At 43.9% G+C, this 16,959-nt stretch overlaps 1 protein-coding gene across 1 annotated transcript in view; it reads left to right on the top strand.

The window, feature by feature from the left end:
• LOC141991943 (guanylate cyclase soluble subunit beta-2-like) overlaps positions 1-15,846 on the top strand; it is a 34,863-nt gene extending 19,017 nt beyond the window's left edge. The window contains exons 10-16 of the mRNA XM_074960412.1: positions 696-1,016; positions 2,102-2,250; positions 2,758-2,904; positions 3,800-3,954; positions 6,085-6,248; positions 13,823-13,918; positions 15,719-15,846. Coding sequence (XP_074816513.1) covers positions 696-1,016; positions 2,102-2,250; positions 2,758-2,904; positions 3,800-3,954; positions 6,085-6,248; positions 13,823-13,918; positions 15,719-15,846 — 1,160 coding nt within the window. The remainder of the gene's footprint in view (positions 1-695; positions 1,017-2,101; positions 2,251-2,757; positions 2,905-3,799; positions 3,955-6,084; positions 6,249-13,822; positions 13,919-15,718) is intronic.
• The last annotated feature ends 1,113 nt before the right edge of the window (positions 15,847-16,959 follow it).

The following is a 16,959-nucleotide window of genomic DNA, read 5'->3' on the forward strand; positions in this document are numbered from 1 at the left end:
ACCCTGATATTCTATGATTCTATGACCTTTCTAAGGCAATATGCAAGGCTGGGATTTTTGTAAGCACTGAGCACTAGCCTAACTCTGCTCCCATTGAAGTTTTACTGTAGAGATTAAGTGTTTTTTTTAAAATCCTGCCCCTAATGCTTATTTACAGCTAGGGTGGCTTCTTTTTGATTCCAGCAGTTTTTACTGGCATCCAGGCTCATATTTCTATGAAGACCCTGGATGCTTGTAAAAACTCCTGGCAAAAAAGGGAAGAAGAGCCAATATCATTTGACCAGCCTGCTCTCCATGGATCACCAGCAAGTGCTGTGCTGGCCACCAGTGTTCCACAGCTCATGAGCCACTCAGCTAGAGGTCACAATGAGAGCAATTTTTTAGGAATATCCTTTTGTTTCTTTTTGCTTCACGCCCAACCATTGTATATTCCACAGTCACATACTAACCCTGGCTTGTGCATGCGGACTCTATGTTAGTTTATAAAAATGCCCAAGTATTTCAGGATTTCCCCCAAAGTGTCTCAGTGTGTTGGGGAAAGTAATACTGCACGTGTCTGAAAAATTAACCATAGCTGAATTGTTTGTTAATTTTATCGTAGACTCATGTATAGGCTGGGAAAGTTTTCAGGCAGGGAATATGTAGGGAAGTAAATCAAAATGTGTTGGAACTGCTTCATGCCTTTCTATTCAAAGGACAAATGATCTGGATGGAGTCCATACAGTGCATGATGTACCTGTGTTCACCAAAGCTCCGCAGTTTAGAGGAGCTGGAGGAACAAAAGATGCACATTTCTGACATTGCACAACATGACACAACAAGGGACCTCATTCTCCTGAACCAGCAGCGTCTGGCAGAGATAGAGCTGTCCAACCAGCTGGAGCGAAAGAAGGAAGAGCTCAGGATCCTCTCAAAGAACTTAGAGGCTGAAAAGAAGAAAACAGAAACCTTGCTGTATTCCATGCTGCCGAAACATGTAGCCAATCTGCTCAAGGAGGGCAAAAAGGTGGAAGCAGGTACTGGACTTCCATTATCCCTTACACTCTTCAGGTTCAACTAGTGTGGCTGGCCTTAAAAACTTTTCAGTTGCCTTTATAATTGAGTATTCCATGGGCATTCCCTTCCCCAGTCACTGAATAAGAAGATGCAGGTGATATCACCACTACCATTCTCTAACCCCAAAGGCAAAATTGTGCAGTTCTGAGAGGGTGAATACTCTATCACCAATCAAGAGCAGGGCTGGTTTCACGTGAGGGTAAGATGTGCACTTGTGGATTATATGTTCTTTTGATTTTTAACCTGGTAACTACTAAAACAAGAAAGGTTGATTTCATAAGCCCCGTGTAGCAAAACACTTAAGCAGGTGCTTAAATTTAAGCAGGTGGTCAAACATTTGCCGCTGTATGAGCAAAAAACATTTGCCCATGCAAATCAAATAGCCATCTAACACTGCCCTTAACTTCTGGCATCTGCCTAATTTACATGCACCAATTTAGTCTGTGCCTCTAAAGCTGAACTTCAGAACTTGACTGCACAAAACTGTGAACTTGAATTTAGAGTTACTTAAACTCTTCACTGAAAAATGGATATTTTTCAAAACAAGGCGTAAAAGACATTCTGGGTCCAGTCCAGCAGTCTTAATGGGAGAGGGCTGTTCATAGTCACTGGGGTATTTGCATAGCTTTATAAGAGTACATTATAGGAACCATATTTTTTTAAAACACAGCTAATGGATTAGAAGAATGTTGCAAACAGATAGAAGATACAGCTGAAATGTGGCCAGCTATGACAGTATAGCTTTAAATATTAAAATATTCAGGCTGGGATTTCAGTGGAGCCTTCTGAAGTCAGGTGCCCACATCCCATGGAAATTCCATGCAATTTGGGCATTTTAGGTTCTTAATTTTAGGCCTGATCTGATGCCCATTGTAGTCAGTGGGAGTCTTTCCATTGAGTTCTGTGTGCTTTGGCTCAAACTAGTCAATAGGATTTTGGTTGGCAGATTACAGAAATCTATTGTCAACTTTTATTATTGACGTAGTCAATAACAGTGGATGCTTTTATAAAGAAATATGCATCTCATATCTGCTTTCTCCCTCAGGGGAATTTAATTCCTGCACGATTCTCTTCAGTGATATAGTGACATTCACAAATATCTGCTCAGCCTGTGAGCCTATCCAAATTGTGAACATGCTGAATTCAATGTATTCAAAGTTTGATCGATTAACCAGTGTTCACAATGTGTATAAAGTAAGTGTTTCTGTTACTTGTGTTCAGTGCTGTTTCTTTACTGTACTTTTGTTTCCCACATTTGCTTTTGTTTGCTTTTGTTTCCCACTTTTGTTTCCCACAATTCTAAAGAGAGGCTAAAATGTAGAAGAATGGCTATCACCACAACACGCAATTTGACTTATTGTCAAACTTTTGAAATGAAAATTTGGGTGAGCATCCCACCTCCCTACTCTCCCCACCACGAAGATTCAGGAACTGAGAGTTTGTCACTGGAGAGTTTATAAAGAATATAAAACTAATGAAAAAAGATTTCATACACAGCTAGGCCCTAGATTCATCCCCAGTCCTGTGACATGATGAACGAATCCAACCCCCAGTTACTTCAATGGGAGAGCAAGGCACTCAGCACCTTACAGAACTGGGCATTTTGCTTTCCAGTGAACTCAACAGGAGCCTTTCCATTGACTTCTATGGGCTTTGAATCAGGCCCTTTCTGACTACTGCATTCTTTCCCTTGTCTGTCAGGTTGAAACAATAGGCGATGCATACATGGTAGTTGGAGGAGTCCCAGTGCCTATTGCCAGTCATGCGATAAGAGTGGCCAATTTTGCATTGGGTATGAGAACTGCTGCCAGAGAGGTGATGAACCCAATCACTGGAGAGCCTATTCAGGTATGAAACAGGTAAACTCAGTTTGATACAAAGTACTGCACTTAAGTGCTTTGCTGAATCACAGCCTAAGTGTATGAGTAGCTTTAAGCAAGAGTTTAGGTCCCATGCTGTGTTTGTACAGTGCCTGGCTCAATGAAGGCCTGGTCCGTTACATTCTGAGGTGCTACGGTAATACAAATAATAATACATTTATGTGCTTTGCTGAATTTGGGCCTTTAGGCCTCAATCCTGCATGGTGCCGAGCTCTAATCTGGAATCTAGCAAAGCACTTAGGCACATGTTCATTGAGCAAGTCCATTGGGATCTGCTGTATCTTTATTGACATTTGTGTCTGTACATAATTAGCAAGTCAGTTAATGGCTCCCGAACAAGAACAAAAGTAGTTGACTCTGATTTATTCCAACCTTGCCTCTCCTGTGTCTGAGCTGCTTAACACAGGGCAGGGCTGTGGCTTTTTTCCTGTTAGTTGAGAAAGTATAAGCCATTTTACAAATCATTACTGCACAACTATAAAAATGCAGTGTGAACTATTACCAAAAAGGACCAATTCCTAATCTAGAGGAGGGAATAGTATTGTGGAAAGAAGAATGCAGGGCGTTGTCTATAACCAGTTTTTATTAGTATTTTCTTTGACAATAATTTACAGCAAAGCAGTGAGATAACAGCCAGTCTACAGAGGACAAAGCTAAGTGTGGGTAGATTGAATGACGTATGTCGTATGCGTAGAGGTAAGGTTTGTTCTGAGACACTGATGCAACTTCCATTAGGCAATGGGCTACTGTCCATTACTATCCAATGGGGCGGTGGATGGGGATGGGCTGCTGACATCTTACTGATGATCGCAATGAAGAGCCAATATGATTTTCAAAATATCATGTTGGGTTTAAACTGACAGATCAGAGTTGGGATCCACACAGGACCAGTTCTGGCTGGAGTGGTTGGTGAGAAGATGCCCAGGTATTGCTTGTTTGGAGACACTGTCAACACAGCTTCTCGGATGGAAAGTCATGGACTTCCTAACAAAATCCATCTCAGCCCAACAGCGTTCAGGTAGTGTCAAAAGGTTAAATAATAATGAGACCCCAAACAACCCAGAATTCTTTTCCTCCTTCTCTTCTGCTTATAGCATTAATAACACAAACAGTTTCTCTCTTGGACGAGAGCCAATGTAGGCATAGAGCACCACTCCACTTAGCTCACAGTACTTTTCAATCTGGAAACACACATGATAAAGTTTCATTTTCACACTTACTAATAATCTCAGAACAACACTGAGGGATACACTTTAAATCTGAGTGCCTAAACTGTGACGCAGCGGTGCCCGTTGCTCAAGCAACACCCACACAAAGTGCCTGTTTACAAGCACTTTGCACATACAAGGTTTGATTGTGGCATATAGTCACAGCTCTGCAATGAGAGCGTGAAGAAGGTGCGGTCCCCAACTAGGAGCTTCTTTTCAGCCACACTGCCTCTCAGAGCAACAAGTAATTTACATGAATAGCTTTTTAACATGGCAACACTTCCTGCCCCAAAATAATAAATAAAGAGTCTTACCTTTTGTTGCTACCCCCAGCAAAATTCTTGTGGTATTTAATGACAGCTTTGTCTGAGTAAGAGTTGAAGGATTGGGTTGACAGTCAACATAAATGTGATGTTATGGACCATAATCATAATCCAGTCTACTCTCTTCTATGCATGAAAACCAAAGAGGTTCACAATCAAATAAATACCTGAAGTCCCAATCCACTTGCATTACCCAAATACCCATCAGGATTTTTATGCATTCAATCCAAGAAGATTTTCCTGCCAGAAACCAACAACAAGCAATTTGTGGGATGAAGATATTTGCTTGTTTTAATGTAACACAGGAGAGATGCTATCAAATAAGCTAAACAACTAGGGGATGTTTAACTCTGCATTCTGCATTCCTGATACAAATTCATGTGTGGCTTCTAATTAAATATGGAACTTTGGAAACTCTCGTGATGAACATTCTCCATTTGAAAGACTCAAAACGTCCCACCCTGTCAATAATTACTGTAAAGAACAGTTATAATCTGAAATGTAACTTTATACAAATGACACTCTCTTAACTAAACAGAACTGCTCCATATACAGTACATCCTCAGGAGCTCACTTGCTAACTGTACTAACCAAGTATATTCTATTCCTTTTTGTACTGGAGAGCTAACCAGTTTTGGTAGTGGGAGCTGGATTCCTATCTGACTCATGCATCATCAACAGATTTGTTACATTTCAGCTTCCAAATTTTTATTACTGGTGATGATGCATGAGCCAGAAGAGCAGAGGCTGAGTGTGCAGGATTTGCATGGAGGGAAAAGATTTACTTGTGAAGTGAGCACAGTTGATTTCGAGCCACAAATATTGACCCTCACATTATTTTCACAGGGTCACTTTTCTGTGTTTAACTGCACGTTATGTTAATGGGGAACTTTGCCCACCATGGCCAAAGATGCAACTGAAGACAGACTGGTTAGGTCCCAATCCTGTGACATGTGCAGTGGATGGGCAGGCTGCTGCCCCTGGGTGGAAGTCAGGTGGGGTTCTACCCATTGAAGTCAGTGGCGTTTTGTGGGATGCAGCTGGCTGCTCAGGCACTACCCATTGCAGGACTGGGGCTTGAGTACCTTCCTGTTCGGAGAAATGTCTTGAGTAAGTTTGAACAATCGTGTAACATTTAAACAGTGTCTCTTCTGTTCTCTACTTTCCCAGCGTAAACAGCCTTTACAGAAGAGCGTCTAAGTTAGGCTCTGATTGTGAATATTCATGTGTATAAAGTTAAGCATGTGCGTATGTATTTGCAGGACAGGGGTCTAAGCTTGATGCTCCTATGTAAAGGCCAGAGGAAAGCACAAGATATAAGAGAGGCTGTTCACATGATAAATATCTGCTCATTGTGACATCAATGAGACTAATCGTCTGTGTCAAGCTAAGCACGTGCAAAAGTGATTGCAGGTCAGAAGCTTAGCCTCTAGGCCAACCCTAATTAGAACAATGAACTTGTGCTTTGATAGTGTTGTTTTGTTTAAAAAACAGCACTAAAAATGCATCCAACCCTACAAATATTGTTCTGCAAAATTTTTCCTTCATCCTTCTCACTCCAAATCCCTGCCTGGACTTCTTTGTCCTAATGGTTGTCCCATGTCTTCCATTGTGCAGATATCTACAAAATCAAGGCTTTGAAATAGTTGAAAGGGGAGAAATTGAGGTGAAAGGCAAAGGAAAAATGACCACCTATATCCTGAGGCAGAATCTATATGCAACTGAGAATGAAATCATGGGGAGAGCAGAAAAGCAGCACTCCAGTCACACGGATCAGATGGGTAAGCTAAGAGAAATGTCTTAATCCAGATATAGGATGCACAATGACATTTCTCTCTGATCAACATAAAGCTCATACTTCATAGAGAACACCTTTGCCTCCTACAGTAGACATACATCACATACTTATATCCTTGCCTTAGGTTAGAAATCTATGTCCTCAAACTAACATTTAATACAGCATCTCAAACAGTTATTTAGTCCCATAGGGCCTGATTTTCAGAGGTGCTGGGTACTTGCAGTTCCACTGATGTAAATGACAGTTTTGGTGCTTAGTATCTCTGACAATCAGGCTTAAGGTCAGCACAAACTACATTTTCTAGGGAATAACTTTAAACTGACAATATATATATGACTAAAATACAATTATTTGTAACCAAATGTAATGGACGTTGTCTTTATATTCTTGAAAATTATATTATAACCTGCTCAATTCAACTATGAAACAAATAATCCAAATTTTCTTCATTAGAAGCCCAAAGGAAAGAACCTCAAAAAATTCAGTAATTTACATCATTATGGCCAAGTATCTTTTTTTTTTTTCGTGTGTGTGTGGCTGCTAATGAGGACTTCAGATTTAAGATTCTTGCCACTTGGAAGTGAGATAATAGGGCAGGGGTGGGCAAACTACGGTCCGGGGGCCACATCTGGCCCTCCGGATGTTTTAATCCAGCCCTAGAGCTCCCACTGGGCAGCGGGATCTAGGGCTTGCCCTACTCTGGCTAAGGAGCGGGGTCGGGGGCTTGCCGCACTCTGCATGGCTCCCGGAAGCAGCAGCATGTCCCCCATCTGGCTCCTACATGTAGGGGCAGCCAGGTGGCTCTGCATGCTGCCCTTGCCCCAAGCGCTGCCTCCACAACTCCCATTGGCCGGGAACTGCAGCCAATAGGACCTTCAGGAGCGGTGCCTGAGGATGGGGCAGTGTGCAGAGTCGCCTGGCCACACCTCCATGTAGGAGCCAGAGGGGGAACATGCCGCTGCTTCTGGGAGCTGCTTGAGGTAAGTGCCACCCAGAGGCTGCACCCCTGAGCCCCTCCCATGCCCCAACCCCCTTCCCCAGCCCTGATCCCCCTCCTCCCCTCTGAACCCCTCTGTCCCAGCCTGAAGCAACCTCCTGCACCCCTAACCCTTCACCCCCAGCCCCACCCCAGGAACTGCACCCCCAGCCGGAGCTCTCCTCCCTCTCCCCCTCACTCTAACCCCATGCCCCAGCCCAGAGCCCCCTCACACACCCTGAACTCCTCATTTATGGCCCCACCCCAGAGCCCACACCCCCAGCCAGAGCCCTCACCCCCTCCTGCACCCTGACCCCCAATTTCTTGAGATACAATTTCCATACCCGATGTGGCCCTCGGGCCAAAAAGTTTGCCTACCCCTGTAATAGGGTGACTTAAAAATAACGTTTAGATGCTATAATAGTGATGGGAACCAAGAGTTAATTTCATCATGAAACAAGCAGCAAAGAATAATAATAGAAATAGAGGAGTTACAGATGGCAAATACCTAGAGGTTAGAGATGGACCTAGATCTAGGCCTTAGCTCTAGAAGACTGAGTAGTTAGAAATGGGAACACAGTCCCTGCCCTGAAGAGTCTGCAACCTAAATAGACAAGACAGACAACTAGGGTGACAGACAGCAAGTGTGAAAAATCGGGACAGGAGGCGGGGGGTAATAGGAACCTTTATAAGAAAAAGCCCCAAATATTGGGACTGCCCCTATAAAATCGGGAAATCTGGTCACACTACAGACAACGGACTTGGGGATAAAGGTGTAACCTATAAGCAGAGGGATTAAGGTGATGGCTGGCAAATGTTACAAGTTCTTTTTAATCATTTGGGGTTTTTTAAGTGAATATAGAAGGGTGTGGTGTGAGGGGCAGAGGGGAGAGTTAATAGTTGCAGAGGAATAAGAGACCAAAGAAAGGGGAGGGTGGGAAGGGGAAATGGGCAGCATAGAGACAAGGCAAAGTGGGGAACAGGGATTACAGAGACAGAAGCTACAGCAGAGGACTGGGGAAGCGGGAGGGAGCAAACAGACAATTAAAAAGGACCCATTAATGTTTTGAAACATGACTTAAGCAGTAGATTCAAATTGCCATCTCCTCTCCCCAATTATCACCAAAATGGCACCACTGCCTCTTAGGAAAAGTCTCTTTTCCTGAGCAAACACTCCAGCCTGGGACGTAGAATGGGAGCCGTCCCATGGCTCACACTGCAGTGTTTGTTTGAGCAGAGGACTTTTCTCAACAGAGCCATGCACTGTTCCCATTCTACTGTCTGCTGCCCTGGCTCCTGCAAGTGGGAGCCAAAGAGAATCCATGACTAACACAGCTCAGCCATCACAGGGAGTGGAGTTAGCTGCAAAATAAGCTTGTCTGTTTGTCTTTACAAAGCCCGTCAGCTGAATAGTTGTTTCTGTGCTGCGGAAACCATGAAAAACAAAACACAATGAAAAGGAGTACTTGTGGCACCTTAGAGACTAACCAATTTATTTGAGCATAAGCTTTCGTGAGCTACAGCTCACTTCATCGGCTGCATACTGTGGAAAGTGTAGAAGATCTTTTTATACACACAAAGCATGAAAAAATGGGTGTTTACCACTACAAAAGGTTTTCTCTCCCCCCACCCCACTCTCCTGCTGGTAATAGCTTATCTAAAGTGATCACTCTCCTTACAATGTGTATGATAATCAAGTTGGGCCATCAAGTTTGGGCACAAATCCAGGTTTTCTCCCCCCCCAACCCCAAACCCACTCTTCTGTTGGTAATAGCTTATCTAAAGTGATCACTCTCCTTACAATGACAGGTTTCAGAGTAACAGCCGTGTTAGTCTGTATTCGCAAAAAGAAAAGGAGTACTTGTGGCACCTTAGAGACTAACCAATTTATTTGAGCATAAGCTTTCATGAGCTACAGCTCACTTCATCGGATGCATACTGTGGAAACGAGCTGTAGCTCACGAAAGCTTATGCTCAAATAAATTGGTTAGTCTCTAAGGTGCCACAAGTACTCCTTTTCTCCTTACAATGTGTATGATAATCAAGGTGGGCCATTTCCAGCACAAATCCAGGGTTTAACAAGAACGTCGGGGGGGGGGGGAAATAGGAAAGAACAAGGGGAAATAGGTTACCTTGCATAATGACTTAGCCACTCCCAGTCTCTATTCAAGCCTAAGTTAATTGTATCCAATTTGCAAATGAATTCCAATTCAACAGTCTCTCGCTGGAGTCTGGTTTTGAAGTTTTTTTGTTCTAATATCGCAACTTTCATGTCTGTAATCGCGTGACCAGAGAGATTGAAGTGTTCTCCGACTGGTTTATGAATGTCATAATTCTTGACATCTGATTTGTGTCCATTTATTCTTTTACGTAGAGACTGTCCAGTTTGACCGATGTACATGGCAGAGGGGCATTGCTGGCACATGATGGCATATATCACATTGGTGGATGTGCAGGAGAACGAGCCTCTGACAGTGTGGCTGATGTTATTAGGCCCTGTGATGGTGTCCCCTGAATAGATATGTGGGCACAGTTGGCAACGGGCTTTGTTGCAAGGATAGGTTCCTGGGTTAGTGGTTCTGTTGTGTGGTATGTGGTTGCTGGTGAGTATTTGCTTCAGGTTGGGGGGCTGTCTGTAGGCAAGGACTGGCCTGTCTCCCAAGATTTGTGAGAGTGTTGGGTCATCCTTCAGGATAGGTTGTAGATCCTTAATAATGCGTTGGAGGGGTTTTAGTTGGGGGCTGAAGGTGACGGCTAGTGGCGTTCTGTTATTTTCTTTGTTAGGCCTGTCCTGTAGTAGGTGACTTCTGGCTCTTCTGGCTCTATCAATCTGTTTCTTCACTTCCGCAGGTGGGTATTGTACTTGTAAGAATGCTTGATAGAGATCTTGTAGGTGTTTGTCTCTGTCAATCTGGCTCTATCAATCTATCAATTCTGGCTCTATCAATCTGTTTCTTCACTTCCGCAGGTGGGTATTGTACTTGTAAGAATGCTTGATAGAGATCTTGTAGGTGTTTGTCTCTGTCTGAGGAGTTGGAGCAAATGCAGTTGTATCGCAGAGCTTGGCTGTAGACAATGGATCGTGTGGTGTGGTCAGGGTGAAAGCTGGAGGCATGTAGGTAGGAATAGCGGTCAGTCAGGTTTCTGCTGTCAGGGTGCCAATGCCTGAGCACTCTTTGCTTCTCTACAAAAGAAAAAGGACACTAAACTTTCTAAACTACTACATGCCACAAGGGGCCACAGCAATGGTTCCCTCAACCCACCCAGCAATATTGTTAACTATCTAACTATACTCTTAGCCCAGCAGAAGCAGCTGTCCTATCTCGGGGCCTCTCCTTCTGCCCCTCCACCCCCATGAACATGATACAGTTCTGTGGTGACCTAGAATCCTATTTTCGACGTCTCCGACTCAAGGAATATTTCCAACACACCTCTGAACAACATACTAATCCACAGAGACATCCCTACCAACACTACAAAAAGAAGGATTCTAGGTGGACTCCTCCTGAAGGCCGAGACAGCAGACTGGACTTCTACATAGAGTGCTTCCGCCGACGTGCCCGGGCTGAAATTGTGGAAAAGCAGCATCACTTGCCCCACAACCTCAGCCGTGCAGAACACAATGCCATCCACAGCCTCAGAAACAACTCTGACATCATAATCAAAAAGGCTGACAAAGGAGGTGCTGTTGTCATCATGAATAGGTCGGAATATGAACAAGAGGCTGCTCGGCAGCTCTCCAACACCACTTTCTACAAGCCATTACCCTCTGATCCCACTGAGAGTTACCAAAAGAAGCTACAGCATTTGCTCAAAAAACTCCCTGAAAAAGCACAAGAACAAATCCGCACAGACACACCCCTGGAACCCCGACCTGGGATATTCTATCTACTACCCAAGATCCATAAACCTGGAAATCCTGGGCGCCCCATCATCTCAGGCATTGGCACCCTGACAGCAGGATTGTCTGGCTATGTAGACTCCCTCCGCAGGCCCTACGCTACCAGCACTCCCAGCTATCTTCAAGACACCACTGACTTCCTGAGGAAACTACAATCCATCGGTGACCTTCCTGATAACACCATCCTGGCCACTATGGATGTAGAAGCCCTCTACACCAACATTCCACACAAAGATGGACTACAAGCCGTCAAGAACACTATCCCCGATAACATCACGGCTAACCTGGTGGCTGAACTTTGTCACTTTGTCCTTACCCATAACTATTTTACATTTGGGGACAATGTATACCTTCAAATCAGCAGCACTGCTATGGGTACCCGCATGGCTCCACAGTATGCCAACATTTTTATGGCTGACTTAGAACAACGCTTCCTCAGCTCTCGTCCCCTAACGCCCCTACTCTACTTGCACTATATTGATGACATCTTCATCATCTGGACCCATGGAAAAGAAGCCCTTGAGGAATTCCACCATGATTTCAACAATTTCCATCCCACCATCAACCTCAGCCTGGTCCAGTCCACACAAGAGATCCACTTCCTGGACACTACAGTGCTAATAAACGATGGTCACATAAACACCACCCTATACCGGAAACCTAATGACCGCTATTCCTACCTACATGCCTCCAGCTTTCTCCCTGACCACACCACACGATCCATTGTCTACAGCCAAGCTCTGCGATACAACTGCATTTGCTCCAACCCCTCAGACAGAGACAAACACCTACAAGATCTCTATCAACATTCTTACAAGTACAATACCCACCTGCGGTAGTGAAGAAACAGACTGATAGAGCCAGAAGAGTTCCCAGAAGTCACCTACTACAGGACAGGCCTAACAAAGAAAATAACAGAACGCCACTAGCCGTCACCTTCAGCCCCCAACTGAAACCCCTCCAACGCATTATTAAGGATCTACAACCTATCCTGAAGGATGACCCAACACTCTCACAAATCTTGGGAGACAGGCCAGTCCTTGCCTACAGACAGCCCCCCAACCTGAAGCAAATACTCACCAGCAACTACATACCACACAACAGAGCCACTAACCCAGGAACCTATCCTTGCAACAAAGCCCGTTGCCAACTGTGCCCACATATCTATTCAGGGGACACCATCACAGGGCCTAATAACATCAGCCACACTATCAGAGGCTCGTTCCCCTGCACATCCACCAATGTGATATATGCCATCATGTGCCAGCAATGCCCCTCTGCCATGTACATCGGTCAAACTGGACAGTCTCTACGTAAAAGAATAAATGGACACAAATCAGATGTCAAGAATTATGACATTCATAAACCAGTCAGAGAACACTTCAATCTCTCTGGTCACGCGATTACAGACATGAAAGTTGCGATATTAGAACAAAAAAACTTCAAAACCAGACTCCAGCGAGAGACTGTTGAATTGGAATTCATTTGCAAATTGGATACAATTAACTTAGGCTTGAATAGAGACTGAGAGTGGCTAAGTCATTATGCAAGGTAACCTATTTCCCCTTGTTCTTTCCTATTTCCCCCCCCCCCCCCCGACGTTCTTGTTAAACCCTGGATTTGTGCTGGAAATGGCCCACCTTGATTATCATACACATTGTAAGGAGAGTGATCACTTTAGATAAGCTATTACCAACAGGAGAGTGGGTTTGGGGAGGGGAGTGGAGAAAACCTGGATTTGTGCTGGAAATGGCCCAACTTGATTATCATACACATTGTAAGGAGAGTGATCACTTTAGATAAGCTATTACCAGCAGGAGAGTGGGGTGGGGGGAGAGAAAACCTTTTGTAGTGGTAAACACCCATTTTTTCATGCTTTGTGTGTATAAAAAGATCTTCTGTACTTTCCACACTATGCATCCGATGAAGTGAGCTGTAGCTCACGAAAGCTTATGCTCAAATAAATTGGTTAGTCTCTAAGGTGCCACAAGTACTCCTTTTCTTTTTGCGAATACAGACTAACACGGCTGTTACTCTAAAACACAATGAAGATACTATGAAAGTAGGCACCCTACTTTGGTCCAGAAGCAAAACTCTTTGCACCTTCATTTGCTCACATGTCACCTGACGCAGCTTTAGGCCACTGTCTTATTTAGCTTATGAAATATTGACGGATGGTGAATGTCAATGACCAAAAAGGGAATAAATGTGATCCCACTTCACATGTAACTAGGTGAAAAGACAGATTGGTTCTGGCAAGAGCTAATTGTTTTGAACTTTGGGATCTTGAAAACTACCACAGATTTATGGCGTCCTCCTAGATGTGTGCCACCATTAGTCAGCACATGGTAAACAGCAGAGACTACGCACGCTATGCATTCTGGGGTGACAGGGTCAAAGCACAGAACATGGAGAGCAGTTAAGGAACATACCCACTTGAGTGCCTAATTTGCACATGCCACTGTGGTACCTGCACACACCAATGCAGCCAGACCACTATACATACCTTTTTTTGTGAGTGCAGGTGAATTTCCAGTTTTCAAAAATGTAGCCCAGAAAGTCTTCCCTTCTCCTCTTCGCACTTTCAGGCCTTTGTTTCAAAGCTCCTCTTCCTATAAATGCCTAATATAGACCATGCACATTATCACACGTGTGGTCTCTTTCCTCCCCCTTCTTGTAGAGGCAGATGCTCTGGGAAATCTAGCCAGCAAGACTATTGCTGTTATGAAATACGCTGACAGCCAGCAGCTGCTCACCAGCAGCAGCCTTGCATATGGTGAGTACATCAAGGATTTGTTTCAAAATACTCCTGCTACTTTATTTCACATAAGGAGAGGGGAAGATGATCCAAAACAGTCTGCTGTCATGTCTCATCTGCTCACCATGGTGATTAGTGACATAGACCATGTCCACACTGGGGATTTCAGCCTTTTGTATTGAGGCGGCTACGTGACTGAAAACCCCTAGTGACTTGCACTGGTTCAGCTTTCCCCTGCTTGCAACTGGAGTAAACTGCACCGGTGCAGACTGTAGCTTACAGTGGCTTTGCTTGTCTACACTAGGGGTTAGTACTTGTGCAGTGGCTGTCCACTAGTGTTGTACCCTGGGCAAATCACTGTTGTAAACAAGGCCTTTGAAAATCTAGGCATAAATGTAGTTGAGTCATTGACAGGCCTACACAAGGCAAAGAATCAGGATTTACAGCTTATGCAAGGTTTAAACACAATTCTTGTAGCTAACCCAGATCATCACAGGGTTTGAGCAGTATTACATTGTGTTAAAGCATGTTCTATTCCAATCTCAACCTATGTTAAAGCAGCTTCAATAACCTGATTTGGCCTCATCCACTATGCCTGGCCAAACACTGTTATAACTAGTTTTATCCACAGCTTTATTCATATCCTGATGATGCTGAAGTACAGCTGTTAAAGCAGTCACGTTACTGCACTTTGTGCAGACAGAGCCTTCCACTGTCACATTATAGGGGGGTGTCTCTAATCAGCAGTACAGCTTTTAGTGATGCCATACAAATGTACCTTGCAGCCACTACCTTCATAGCCATTTGCATTTCAGCATCCTCACTTTGAGGAGCAAGAGAATTCTTCCTCCCAGATGGAGCTTTGTGAATCTCTTTGTTTTCTCCAAAAAGAAAAGGAGTACTTGTGGCACCTTAGAGACTAACCAATTTATTTGAGCATGAGCTTTCGTGAGCTACAGCTCACTTCATCGAATGCATCCGATGAAGTGAGCTGTAGCTCACGAAAGCTCATGCTCAAATAAATTGGTTAGTCTCTAAGGTGCCACAAGTACTCCTTTTCTTTTTGCGAATACAGACTAACACGGCTGTTACTCTGAAACCTTTGTTTTCTCCTCACTTCAACCCTCCAATCCTCTTTCTGAGCCAGGAAAGCCTCCACTAAGGACTCCACTGTTATTATCAGAGTTACGTGGAAGGTGCTCCCAGGTTATGGTGGCAGTCTGCAGTACAAAACCCTATGACAGACGGATTGACTAGCAGCCACCATGCTCCTAGAACATAACTTCCCAGGCCAGACTCACTGCTTTTAAACTGCTGGAAGGATGGGTGTGGAGTGGTACAATGCATGCCTTAGGGATTTTACCCTCCTTCAGCTCCCTTTTATCCTGTGCTCTCCTGCTAGCCACCTCACACTTATTCCCTGACTCCGGGTATGTTCCATTTCTCTTTTATTTTCCCCATCTCTCCACCAGTTAGTTGAGCAGGTTTTAGCACACTTTGACTTAGAGGTTTTAGCTCTTGTTGGTGCTTTTCTTACACAGAAGTACAGAACTCGATAAGTATCAAGTGACAATAGAAGTTCAGAAACAAAATAGCCGCTCTGTCAGATAAAGCAGAACTGAATGCATCAGCTTTGCCTGTGAGAATATCTGCTCTCACAGGACAAAGCCAGAGTCTAAGAAAGGGTATCAGCAATTTTGTCAGTGTTTCCTCCTGGGATGGCTAAAAAGCTGGCTCTGTTCACAGCAGGGGACTCCTTGGCGATTTCACTTATTTTTTTTTTCACACCTCTTTTTGTTCTCACTTGTTATCTGTCAGAGGCTGAAGCCAGGCTGTGTAATGGAGAGCATACAAAGGGGGATGCGGAACAGCAGCTTTCAGATCAGATGAGGACACAGCACTTTAGCGACGGCAATGCCCATTCTAGGTTCTGTGTTTTGTTGTAATAAAAGGAAAACAAGGAACAATAAAATTCAGAACATTTGTTATCAAGCACTGTAATGAAAGATAATAAAGTTTCATTCCTGATGTTTAGCAATCCAATACTGTAGTAAGAACGGTGAATTCAGTGCTTTTGCTTTCAAGGGAAACAGTTGAGCTTTTGTTCCTTATTAAAAAGTAATCTAATACTGTCTGTGTCCTCCCCAGTTGGCTCTTAATTTAAAAATGTGATATTACCGAGGACACAGCAACTGCACCTTAGATGAAGACAGCGCTCTGGTTGCTTCGCTTGTCAATAAGACTGAGTAGCAAATTTAGTCAAATAGTATTTTGTAATATTAACAACTACCCCATCATTTGACAAAATTTATAACCTACCTGAATACGTACACAAATCAAAGCCTTCGCATTATGCTGAAGGCACAGAGGTAATACTGACCCACACTTCTTGGGTTCCAGCATAGCAATTATGTTAAAAGTGAAGCTCAGTGATTCTGAGACCCAGTAATAATTGGTGCATGTAAGGTGCTGGCTAAGTATCTGTGGTCATGTCTCCCTCTAGTGGCTGGCACGTATAGTGACTAAAAAGTTGCTACCTACTTCTATGGGCGTTTATTCCTTTAGCTCAAATATCTGGGACTGAGGATCATGGGTTCTATCCCCACTGGATAACAACATGGTAAGTTCATGACAAAGTGGCAGTCTTCAGATTCCTGAGCGGCTCAGACATTTGCTGATGTAGAACTCATTAGTTAAGTGTGTGCTCATATTTCCCTCTAGTGGCTGGCTCAAATGGAGGGTAAGAGCCTGAGACGGCTACTGTGGGCTAACATAGCTAACCCCTTTGGCTGAGCATTGGCTGCTTGTGCTTTTGCTGCTGTTCCCATGAACAGCCTGTGGTGAGTAGGTCGCCCAGTGACATAATGCAGCATCTTTCATTGTGAGATCTCCCAATGCAGATAATTATCTCTAATTAACATAAGAGGAAACAGGGGTAGAAAGGTGAAATGATTCACCTAAGGCCACAGAGTGAATAAGTGAGTGGGAGAGCTGGGTCTCCCATCTCCCAAAATTCCCTATTCTGGCATGTCAATCTAAAATGAAAGTCCCCCTTGTCT

The sequence above is a fragment of the Natator depressus genome, chromosome 1 (genome assembly GCF_965152275.1).
Source record: "Natator depressus isolate rNatDep1 chromosome 1, rNatDep2.hap1, whole genome shotgun sequence".
Lineage (NCBI taxonomy): Eukaryota > Metazoa > Chordata > Testudines > Cheloniidae > Natator > Natator depressus.